This window comes from Schistocerca nitens, chromosome 1, assembly GCF_023898315.1.
Source record: "Schistocerca nitens isolate TAMUIC-IGC-003100 chromosome 1, iqSchNite1.1, whole genome shotgun sequence".
In the NCBI taxonomy this organism is placed as follows: Eukaryota; Metazoa; Arthropoda; class Insecta; order Orthoptera; family Acrididae; genus Schistocerca; species Schistocerca nitens.
In genome coordinates, this window is record NC_064614.1 from 434058151 (window position 1) to 434070830 (window position 12680).

General features: G+C 42.6%; 1 protein-coding gene across 1 annotated transcript in view; it reads left to right on the top strand.

The window, feature by feature from the left end:
* The window catches only part of LOC126252411 (sodium channel protein Nach-like), a 197728-nt gene that overhangs the window by 68277 nt on the left and 116771 nt on the right, over positions 1-12680 (top strand). Inside the window, 2 exon segments of the mRNA XM_049953336.1 lie at positions 7864-7917; positions 12056-12224. Of these exon segments, the coding sequence (XP_049809293.1) occupies positions 7864-7917; positions 12056-12224 (223 nt within the window).

Sequence of the window (12680 nt, forward strand, 5' to 3'; positions counted from 1 at the left end):
AGTCTTTGGTTCTTCATCCTGTAGGTGGCGTTGGTGTCCTTACAGCTATCGGTTCATATCGTCGCTATTGGCCATCGAATTTGGCGCCTCCACTCATGCGCACTTCCTGCTCAAGACTGGCATAAATAGGGAGCTCTGCTCTTGCCTTAGCAATGTGTTTGTCGCACCTCAAGATGTCGGCCAGTTGCGCTGACGAAATATTGTGGAGTTTTCACTACGACATCCGACGTCTCGCCCGAGAACCATATATACACATTTGAACTTGCTTACCGCGTTCATGTTTACGTCTACACTTGCAATTTTTATCCCCCATACTTTCCTACATTACCAAACTGACTATTCGTTGATGTCTCGGCATATGTCATGTCAACTGATCCCTTATGTCGAATCGCACCATAAATTTCTCTTTTCCCCATTTCGATTCAGTAACTCTTCATTAGTTATTCGATCTACCAATCCTGGGCAGAGAAAACATTCGAAGGGTAAGTGGCTGGGAATTGTAAGGTCGTAATTACTTACCAAGTTCGAAAACGTTTATTAATACCACAATCCAGCGAATTAGAGCGTGTGAGCATAGTACAAACAGAAGAAAACATCATTTACACTCAGATCGAACAAATACACATAGATATCTTAAACAAAGTGTCAACCTGGTAAAATTCCTGGCCCTTAACTCAACACAAACAGTACAGCACAAGGTAAATCAACAAGCCTACAACTAAATAATTACACAAGCTAGATGGAACAGTAATTGGATACGTAGCTTGGTACTTCAGGATACAATTTACCAATAAAATACAAATGAGAACTGACACAAAAACATCTAAAGCTAACGTTAATTCTGCCAATCAGCTAACGGTAGCATGAATTAGACAATTTAAACAACAAAGAAGGTCTACATTGTGCTTGACTATAGGAAAGATAGACAGATCCAGCAAAATCAAGCACTAAACCGACCGATCAGACGTAAAGAATCACCCACTGAAACACCGCTTAGGAATAGTGTAAGAGCACCCCTTCCCTGATCCCAGGGTCTAATTCACAACAGATCTTCAGCAAATCACATATATTTCAGCCAAACATACTCAGGCCTTTCGACAGCCCCGCCATTGGGACAATAGTAAACAGAAAATCATGGAACCCTCCAACAGTTAGCACAACATGAAAGTGAATAGCAACCAGTCCGCAAGCGAATGCTCAACCGATGTTTTGTCGAGCGCGACCAGTAAGACACTTTTCTTGCGCAGTACCATTGAAGATTACACACCACAGCTAGAATCAACCTGCGTACCGTCAGCACGGCCTCTCCTGGAGCCAAGTCGCCAGTCACCATCCGCCCGCCCAAGACACGAACCCACTCCCGCATGTTCAGAACAATATAATATTATCCATTTTCAAAATGTGAGGTAGGGATTGATACATTTTGACAGTAATAACTGGTAGCACTTAGCTGTTTTATGTACTACACCCAACTTCCAAGATAGTATGCGCTCATCATCAGGTTGTCAAATTCAGCTGATGTAACCCAACACATTTTCGGCGTTCGCAAAAAAAAAAAGAAATAAAAACGCATTGGTCTTTGAGTCCTCGTCTTATATTAAAGCCGTCGACCTCAGCTGGCAGTCATGAAAGGCATCAGTTTATCCACCTTTCATGCTGTTATGATCATTGTAATTTCACTGGGCTCGAGAGAGTGCCTTTTCTTTGAGTATTTTTCCGTGTAATCGTGCCAGGGAGAGAGATTCCGTCAAGAATCAAATTAATTGATATTCTTATTTCAATTCTGATTATGTTTGATATCAGCGTACCATGTACCACATTATCCGTATTACTAAAGCTTTATGATACAGAAATGTGTGAATGATTGAAATCACGTGTACATTAGTAAAATGTGTACAGCCTTCTTGGTTTCTCCTTGTAGTGAGGTGTGAGAAAGGACGCTGAATTTAAGTTTCCGAGCGTGGATTGTGGTGACAGTTTGGAGATGGCGCCTGCCTGTCTGTCTCTCTCTTCTTGAATGGTTCCCCTTGCTGTTGGTCTCTCAGACCAAAGCGCAAGGCGAGCGAATTTTCAAATTTTGGACATTAAATGGGTGGAAAAATGTAAGCAGCGTTCCCAGGCGTTGCTTCAGCTTCCATCTGAATGGAGAAAACGCTCGGCACCACTGTGGTGCTCCTATTGGTCCACTGAGTCGGGACAGGTTGCGATTTTTGCTGTGTTTGGCACAGTCGCGATCTAGGTCTGGTGAGTAAGATGTACAGCCACTGTACGCACGTGAATCGAATATTTTGGATCGGAGTTCGTTTTTTTTTTTTTTTCGCCTTAGTCACTGAATTCACCAACCGAATCACGTGGCTTCACGTGTGCAAATTTTGCCAACGTAATTTCTGCTAGGGCTGACTCTGTCTTCACGATTCACTTCATACCTCGTGTTCTAAGTAAATTTCGAGAATATATTGATGAGTCATAAGTCATGTTTGACGACGCTTTTATGAGAATTATTTAACTAGCCATGGTGAACTTGCCTTCTAATATCTGCTTTTCAATCTGTACCGAATATCTTAATCGTTTTGGTTGTGCACACGAGCATGTGTGGCCGTTTCCTCTGATGACATGATCCTTGCTGAATAAATGATGATTAAAGTTGTTGTAGGGAATGCATCCCCACTAAGGAATTGGATAATCTTTATGTTAAATGTTTGCTGAAGTCGAGGAATGCATTCCTCTTTTGATAACATACATCAATTATCATTCAACTTACTTCAGTAGATTTTCCCCTTATGTGCATTCCAGCACTCCATTCCGTTTCCTGTGCTCATTAACCATAGTTGCCGTGTATGATAAATGCACTAGAAAATAATTAGCAAAATTTGTTCCCCGATCGTTCATTCTGAAGTTTGGTGGTCAGAGTTCCGTTGCGCATTTCATAATAAAATATTGGGCTAGTTCCAATTAAAACTCTTGTGTGGTTTCAGTCGACTTGGCACTCTGTGGGAGAGAGGCACTGCTTTCTCAATGTAGGAATTTTATAGGCTCAACAAGATCCATGTTGTATGCAAAGGATCGTCCTCCATTAAGAGAAGTGAAATCAGTTAAAAACGATTTTAAAAACGCAGGTGTCTTTTAGTCGTTTCATGAACGCTGCAAATTTTTTGTATACTTTTTAATGTTTTAGCCCGATGAGATGAGTTTAACAACCTGATGATGTGAGTACTGTCTCTCGAAATGCGCTGTTGAGCTGTGTGTAGGACACGAAACGGTTGACTGCTACCAGCTACTACTGCGGTGATAACAAGTTCCAGTAGCTGCTGGCCAGGTCCGGACCACCACGCCACTCCACTCCTAGCCACCCGAACATGGAGCTGTGTGCGTCCAGCCTGTACTCGCCTCCATTTGAAACACCCCCGTTTAAATTCCTTTATTGGGTTTTGTGTGTGACTGCCGAAGCCGCCAAGCAACAAATTATTATAATAATATGACCGTGTGCTTAATGGATGAAAGGCTATCGGTTTTTCTGCTGTGGTTTCGGGGGTATTTCAACCGAGTGCGGCTGTTCTGAGACTGACTATTGTAATCATTGAAACTCTGTCTATTATTAAGGACGACAAAGGTTGCGATGTACAAACTGATATGTATTTTCTACTAACACAAGAATTATGAGGCAGTTGCTACCTTCGCCTTACATGTTTAATTACGGTTTTATATTTTATTGATTGTGGCTTTTAAGTACTTCGTCACACGCAATGATGATGTTTAACATTCACAACAATCCTCACTGCCATCCATGGTTGTTGCTGGCCGACGCTGAACACGTAATTCGGCACTTGTCACTTCGGTTTCATATCACTCGCGAATCGGTATCGGTGAGGGTCCACCCCACGACGATCAGGGGAACGCGCTCATTTGTCATACTCCAGTGAATTTACCGTTTACTACTCACTCGACCGCCATTCTTTCCGGTCTCGCCAGTACTACCTCTCATTCGACGCTGTCTAGTACTACACTGCCTCCTGCAGCGCTCGACAATCGACTCCTCTCTACTATCGACCTGGGTGTCGGATACTAGCATCTATGCTTGTGGGATCACGGATCCCTTACACGTTGCTCCCTTGTTACCCTACCTGGGTATGCCGGCCGGAGTGGCCGTGCGGTTCTAGGCGCTGCAGTCTGGAAACGCGAGACCGCTACGGTCGCAGGTTCGAATCCTGCCTCGGGCATGGATGTGTGTGATGTCCTTAGGTTAGTTAGGTTTAAGTAGTTCTAAGTTCTAGGCGACTGATGACCTCAGTAGTTAAGTCCCATAGTGCTCAGAGCCATTTGAACCTACCTGGGTATCTCTCCACAGACTCCCTAATGTGTCGAATCCCGTTTTCATTATTAACAGTAAGGTAGTAATATGGCCGTATAACTGAATAATCCCCCCCACGAACCATGGACCTTGCCGTTGGTGGGGAGGCCTGCGTGCCTCAGCAACACAGATAGCTGTACAGTAGGTGCAACCACAACAGAGGGGTATCTGTTGAGAGGCCAGACAAAGTGTGGTTCCTGAAGAGGGGCAGCAGCCTTTTCAGTAGTTGCAGGGGCAACAGTCTGGATGATTGACTGATCTAACCTTGTAACACTAACCAAAACGGCCTTGCTGTGCTGGTACTGTAAACGGCTGAAAGCAAGGGGAAACTACAGCCGTAATTTTTCCCGAGGGCATGCAGCTTCACTGTATGGTTAAATGATGATGGCGTCCTCTTAGGTAAAATATTCCGGAGGTAAAATAATCCTCCATTCGGATCTCCGGTCGGGGACTACTCAAGAGGGCGTCGTTATCAGGAGAAAGAAAACTGGCGTTCTGCGCATCGGTGCGGAAAATGTCATCATATCCCTTAATTGGGCAGGTAGGATAGAAAATTTAAAAAGGGAAATAGATACGTTAAAGTTAGATATAGTGGGAATTTGTGAAGTTCGGTGGCAGGAGGAACAATACTTTTGGTCAGGTGAATACAGGGTTATAAATACAAAATCAAATAGGGGTAATGCAGGAGTAGGTTTAATAATGAATAAAAAATAGGAGTGCGGGTAAGCTACTACAAACAGCATAGTGAAGGCATTATTGTGGCAAAGATAGACACAAAGCCCACGCCTACCACAGTAGTACAAGTTTATATGCCAACTAGCTTCGCAGATGACGAAAAGATTGATGAAATGTATGATGAGATAAAAGAAATTATTCAGTCATGGGTCACTGGAATTCGATAGTAGGAAAAGCAAGAGAAGGAAATGTAGTAAGTGAATGTGGAATGGGGGTAAGAAATGAAAGAGAAAGCCGCCTGGTAGAATTTTGACAGAGCATAACTTAATCACAGCTAACACTTGGTTCAAGAATCATGAAAGAAGGGTTTTTACATGGGAAGAGGCCTGGAGATACTGGAAGGTTTCAGATCGATTAAATAATGGTAAGACAGAGATTTAGGAACCAGGTTTTAAATTGTAAGACGTTTCCAGGGGCAGATGTGGACTCTGACCACAATCTATTGGTTATGAACTGTAGATTAAAACTGAAGAAACCGCAAAAAGGTGGGAATTTAAGGAGATAGGACCTGGATAAACTTAAAGAACCAAAGGTTGTAGAGATTTTCAGGGAGTGCATTAAGGAACGACTGACAGGAATGGGGGAAAAGAAATACAGTAGAAGAAGAATGGGTAGCTTTGAGGGATGAAATAGTGAAAGCAGCAGAGGATCAAGCAGGTAAAAAGTCGAGGGCTACCAGAAATCCTTGGGTAACAGAAGATATATTGAATTTAATTGATAAAAGGAGGAAAGATAAAAATTCAGTAAATGAAGCAGGAAAAAAGGAATACAAACGTCTCAAAAATGAGATCGACAGGAAGTGCAAATGGCTAAGCAGGGATGGCTAGAGGACAAATGTAAGGATGTAGATGCGTATATCACTAGGGGGATGACAGATGCTGCCCACAGGAAAATTAAAGAGACTTTTGGACAAATGAGAACCACTTGTATGAATATCAAGAGCTCAGATGAAAACCCAGTTCTAAGCAAAGAAGGGAAAGCAGAAAGGTGGAAGGAGTATATAGAGGATCTATACAAGGGCAATGTACTTGAGGACAATTTTATGGAAATGGAAGAGGATGTAGATGAAGATGAAATCGGAGATATGATACTGCGTGAAGACTTTGACAGAGCACTGAAAGACATAAGTCGAAACAAGTCCCCGGGAGTAGACAACATTCCATTGGATGTTGGGTGATGCTGAGGGAATTAGATTTGATAATGAGACACTTAAAGTACTAAATTAGTTTAGCTGTTTGTGGAGCAAAATAACTGATAATGGTTGAAGTAGAGAGGATATAAAATGTAGACTGGCAATGGAAAGGAAAGCGTTTATGAAGAAGAGAAATTTGTTAACATCGAGTATAGATTTAAGTTTAAGGAAGTCCTTCCTGAAAGTATTTGTATGGAGTGTAGCCATGTATGGAAGTGAAACACGGACAAGAAGAGAGTAGAAGCTTTCGAAATGTGGTGCTACAGAAGAATTCTGAATATTAGATGGGTAGATCACATAACTAATGAGGAGGTACTGAACAGAATTGGGGAGAAGAGAAATTTGTGGCACAACTTAACTGGAAGAAGGGATCGGTTGGTAGGACATGTTCTGAGGCATCAAGGGATCACCAATTTAGCATTGGAGGGCATCGTGGAGGGTAAAAATCGTAGAGGGAGACAAAGAGATGGATACACTAAGCAGATTCAGAAGGATGTAGGTTGCAGTAGGTACTGGGAGATGAAGACGCTTGCACAGGAGAGCTGCTTCAAACCAGTCTCTGGACTGAAAACCACAACCACAACACAACTGAGTAATGTAATAAGAGCTCATTGGTTTCCGTTAGCCTAGTCACAAGCAAATTATATTCCATCCAGCACTGCAGTTTCAATTCAGGTTGAGCTCTGGCTCAGTTTCCTTAGTATTAAATTAGTAATAAAATATGAACTAACACACCCGGTGCTGTTCCAGATCGTTTAACGCTGTTGGGAACATACATTCAGAAAAAATTCTGAATATTGCATAATAGTCCAACAGCGATCAGTGTAAAAATTAATAACACAGTAACATTTGGTATAAAGTTTCTTTTCTTCTACAGATGATAGATGGACCCGCAAAAGTTCATATTGTGGCGGGTGCCGCTTTGGCATATTGTAAATGTGCATAGTCAGAGACAAATAGCGTGAACTGCATCAGCAGTGATGAAATTGATGTTGAAGATGATGTTGACACGTTGACATGCGACACAGCCGAGGAAAATTTTTACTGACACCATTACAAAAATGTAACATTAATCAAAACCCAGTGAAGGCAGTATTTTAACATATTATTTTATCCTAGTCGACAAAGTTTTTCCGTGTAAGACATAACATTACTGTAATCTGGTGTACAAATACTGAATTAAGATGTAAATGTAAACTTGTTAACGCATCAAATCTTCAAACTTTATAATTTTTTACTAATGAATAATTAATTATTTTCTGTATTCTTTGGAAGATTTCAAAATATTGAATAAAATTACGCCATAAAACAGTTGCTTAAGGATGTCAAAGTAACACCCATCAAAATTAGCATTCCTGAGTATCACTTTATCATATAAAAGGAGAAAACAATTTTATAGCATATGTTACGGTTCGGGTCTGAAGCTGCTCGACTACAAGGTTTTCACGGAGATGTATCATTTAGCGGACACCAAAAATTTGAGAGGTACAGAGTATTCAGAAAATAAGTGTGGTGATATAAAAAAATTAAGAATTTGTGGAGCAAAAGTTTCTTAACATTTGATAACTTGACCTTTTCTGTATTTCAGGCAACACAAGAGAGTGTAATGTACTGGACATACAATGCCTCTCAAAGTACAGAGGTAAGTGATCTTCCTGAAGCATATGTGTACTTAATTGTGTTAAAGATGTTTCCTTAGCATATATATATATATATATATATATATATATATATATATATATATATATATGCAGGTCAGTGGTGCTGTTTGTGGTTAGTTCGTGGGAAATACAGAAGTAACTCACATCTTTGGAGGGATAACTGCGACGTGTAGCCGAAAATAAAACCTACTTTTCCATCCTCATAGACTCACTAAGCTACAGACATCGATTGTGACCTATTTCATCTGTGTGCCTTCAGTAACAACCACCAAGGAAACAGTGACACTGAAACAGATTGCTTCACATATCTTTCACAAATTAAAGGGTTTAATGCGTTACTAGTTTTCGCTGCCTGTTTTTGCTCGTAAACACTTGGAAAATCCATTCAGTTGTCGGAGCTATTGTTTACGCTACACCATATAGTTTTTGCAGAGACGTGAAGAGCCGTACACCGTCCGAATGCAATCAAGCAGCGCTCTACGTGCACCCGTTAATGTATCAGATAACGGGGGAAAGTCACAGTTGGGCTGAATATACGAAACAGTTACAGTTATTTTCGTGTAACTGATACTCATGGTCTAACGTATTCATACTCTTGTATATTTCGAGGATAACAGCACTCATACAAAATTACGTCCACCTTATCATAATTATGACTGATGTCTGCACTTTGGCAGGTCCTTCTAGAATCATAAAAATTTTAATACAGGTCATCGATTTAATATAACTACGCAGGGAGACGTATAAGTAAAATAACAATATTTTTTCATAATATTCTTTTGCAGTTGATCCGTTGTCACATTAAAGATCGTGTTTTAAATTTAGGATGTTATTTTCTCCAAGGCTTGTGTGAAGTGTAAAGGAGAAAAGCCCTCTTTAGAGAAATATTGTGTCGATAACAAATACCATCACATTCGGGAGACGACGGTTCAATCCCGCGTCCGGCCATCCTGATTTAGGTTTTCCGTGATTTCCCTAAATCGCTCCAGGCAAATGCCGGGATGGTTCCTTTGAAAGGGCACGGCTGACTTCCTTCCCCATCCTTCCCTAATCCGATGAGACCGATGACCTCGCTGCCTGGTCTCCTTCCCCAAAGAACCCAACCTTCCCCCCCCCCCCCCAACAAATACCAATACTTAACTTTTTTGGTAGCACGAAGCACAGTTAAATAAATATCCGAAACCTACTTTCCCCGGAGACTGTGCGTTACGAAACTCGTTTCTTGAAACTAGCGTTGCGAAAACTAGTTTCATAAATGGCTGTGTGTATTGCGGTATCAATGTACGAGGGTAATCCCAAAAGTAAGGTCTCCTATTTTTTTTACAAGTACATAGACCTGTTTATTTCTAGAATGGTTTACATCAGTTTACAGCTTGAACATTTAGCTATTTTTCAACATAATCACCATTTCTGTCGATGAATTTTTGTAGAGGCTGTGGCAGTTTTTGTATGCCCATGTCATACTAGCTCGCCGCTGTGCTGTTCAGAAAGTTATGAACCTCTTCTTTCACCTCGTCGTCGGAGCTGAATCGTTGGGACCACAATTAACACTGACAGGTACTGTGAGACTCTGAAAAAACTCAAACGCGCAATTCAGTACCGGAGAAGAGGAATGTTGAGGAAGAGCGTACACATTCTCCATGACAACGCTCGCCCACACATCGCTCGGCAAACCGTTGCTCTCCTGCAACAGTTTCAGTGGAACATAATCACCCACCAACCCACCCTATAGTCCTGACTTGGCGCTCAGTGACTATCACCTGTTCCCTCGTTAAAAGAACATTTGGCCGGAAAGCCACAGCGTCTACAAAAATGCAGCGATAGAAATGGTGATTATGTCGAAAAATAGCTAAATGTTCAAGCTGTAAACTGATGTAAACCATTGTAGAAATAAACAGGTCTATATACTTATAAAAACATAGGAGATCTTACTTTTGGGATTACCCTCGTACACTTCTCAGTTTCGACATTTTATGAGAACCGATACCCCATTTAAGTCTCTGAAACGAATGTTCTGGTAGTTACTTTGATGCTGCTTGAAATCAGTACAAATGAAAAAAAAAGTGGTTGGTTGCGGGGGACAAGTGGAAATTCTGTTCCTTGTCCCTATAGTACCCACACAGTTTAGAATAACTGTCATATCTTTCTTAGAAACTTTTTACTCCTTTTTCTTCCTTTTTCTCTTCTTTCTCCGTTTTCCTTCCTTTTTTTAATTTTCGTATCAGTGTCAGTACAGTGTGATACGATAAAGTACTCTCATGTGTTGCCACTACTTGCTGTGAGTATAAAGTCGGGGTAGCTCCTAATATCGTGTCGGACCTCCTCCTGCCTGGGGTATCGTAGCATCTCGACGTGGCATAGTCTCAACAAGCCGCTGGGAGTCCCCTGCAGAAATCTTGAGCCATGCTGCCTCTGAGCTGTCCACAATTGCGAAGGTGTTGCCGGTGTTGGATTTTGTGCACGAACTTACCTCCTGATTATGTCCCCTAAATGTTCGATGGAATTTGTGTCTAGCGATGTTGGTGGCTAAATCATTCGCTCGAATCGTTCAGAATGTTCCTAAAAGCAATCACGGGAAACTGCGCCTTTTCATCCATATGAATTTCATCATTGTGTGGGAACGTCAAGTCCATGAATAGCTGCAAATTGTGTCCAATTAGCGGAACATAACCATTTCCAGCCAATGATGTGTTCAGTTCTATGTAAACACAACTCGCACCATTATGGAGCCTTCACTAGCTTGCACTGAGACTTGTTACAGCCCGGATTCACGGCTTCCTGGGGCCTGAGCTACACTAGAACCTTACCGTGAGCTCTTACAACTGATATTGGGTCTCATCTGACCAGACCACGACTTTCCAGTCCCCTAGGGTCCAACCGATATGGCCACGAGCCCAGGAGAGGCGCTGCAGACGATGTCTTAGCAAAGATATTCACGTCTGCAGCCTGCTACCACAGCCTCCTAACGTCGCATTGTCCTAACAGATACGTTCGTCTTACACCCGACATTGATTTCTGCGGTTATTTCATGCAGTGTTGCTTGTCTGTTAGCACTGACAACTCAAGGCAGATGCCGCTGCTGTCGGTCTTTAAGTGAAGGCCGTCGGCCACTGCGCTGTAAGGCCTAAAATTTGGTAATACCTGAAATGTGGTATTCTCGGCACACTTTTGACAATGTAGATCTCACAATATTGAAATTCCTAACGAGTTCCGAAATGGAATATCCCATGCGTCTAGTTCCAAATACCATTCCGCGTTCAGAGTCGGTTTATTCCCGTCGTGCGGTCATAATCACGTCGGAAACCTCTTCACTTGGCTCACCTGAGTACAAATGACAGCTCCAACAGTACATTTCCCTTTTATACCTCGTGTGAGCGATACCACCGCCATCTGTACATACCGCTGCCCCTTACTTTTGTCACACCAGTGTACATATGCCTGTCATGTGAGATGTAAGGTGAGCGACATGGTGATAGAGACGAACCAGTCTGGCCCCATTATATAACTAGTAAGTGATGGACCATGTCGTAGATTGCTGCGCGGAGTGGCCGTGCGGTCTGAGGCGTCACGTCGCGGATTGCGCGGCCCCTCCCGCCGGAGGATCGATTCCTCCCTCCCCTCGGGGATGGGTGGACGTGTTATCCTTAGCATGAGTTAGTTTATGTAGTGTGTAAGTTTAGGTTCAAATGGTTCAAATGGCTCTGAGCACTATGGGACTCAACTGCAGTGGTCACCAGTCCCCTAGAACTACTTAAACCTAACTAACCTAAGGACATCACACACATCCATGCCCGCGGCAGGATTCGAACCTGCGACCGGAGCGGTCGCGCGGTTGCAGACTGTAGCGCCTAGAACCGCTCGGCCACCGCAGCCGGCTAAGTTTAGGGAGCAGTTTGGTCCCTTACGAATTCACACACATTTCAACATGACATAGATTATATATAAAATGAACAGATTTGAGAGATAATTCGTACTATTAATTCTAAATACATTTCTATTAGGAGACGTGATGGAATCTTCTGCAGAGATTTGGTCAACAAATTCGTGAACAGGATATGACGTTCCGCAAACTTTGGGTTTGCTACGGCACTTATCCGCCCGCCGTGTTGTGTTTTGCAGAGAAGTGGCTGACGCTTCGGCCCACCGACGACATCGAAGGCCTGGAGGCGGAGCGGGAGGACTCGATATCGTGCGTCGAGTGCCGGCCGGCGTGCACCGACACCGCCTACAGCCTGCAGTCCACCTTCTCGCCCATCATGGCCCACCACGACCACGGCTCCCAGTTCCTGTAGGTTCACGGAATTATGTTGTTTAGAAAACTAGCGAAATTTCCCAGGATAAGCTTCGTGTGAAACATAGCTTGCTTTTGAAATGCCAAGAGGTATTCGGCCTGGTGGCGTCATCCAAATGGTGCTATATTTTGGCAAGTTGACTTATCGCCATCTTAAGCAGGTTCTGATTTTTTTTTCTTTATTGTATTTTCCCTTTATGCAAGGTGGGCTAGCAGCGGCGTACAGATGCCGCTCTTCAGCCAGCAGAGAAAACATATAGCGAACATGGAGACATAGAAAACGAAGTACATGTATGGTAAAAACAGAAGACACACACAAAAATAGTAATGAAGGCGTTCGTCGGAAGGCACTGGTTTCAGAAACAAGGTCCACAGTGCACAAAAACGAAGGTAATCAGTTTTACACTCGAACGAAGGAGCACACCGAAGATAACACTGACACACAGAAACAAA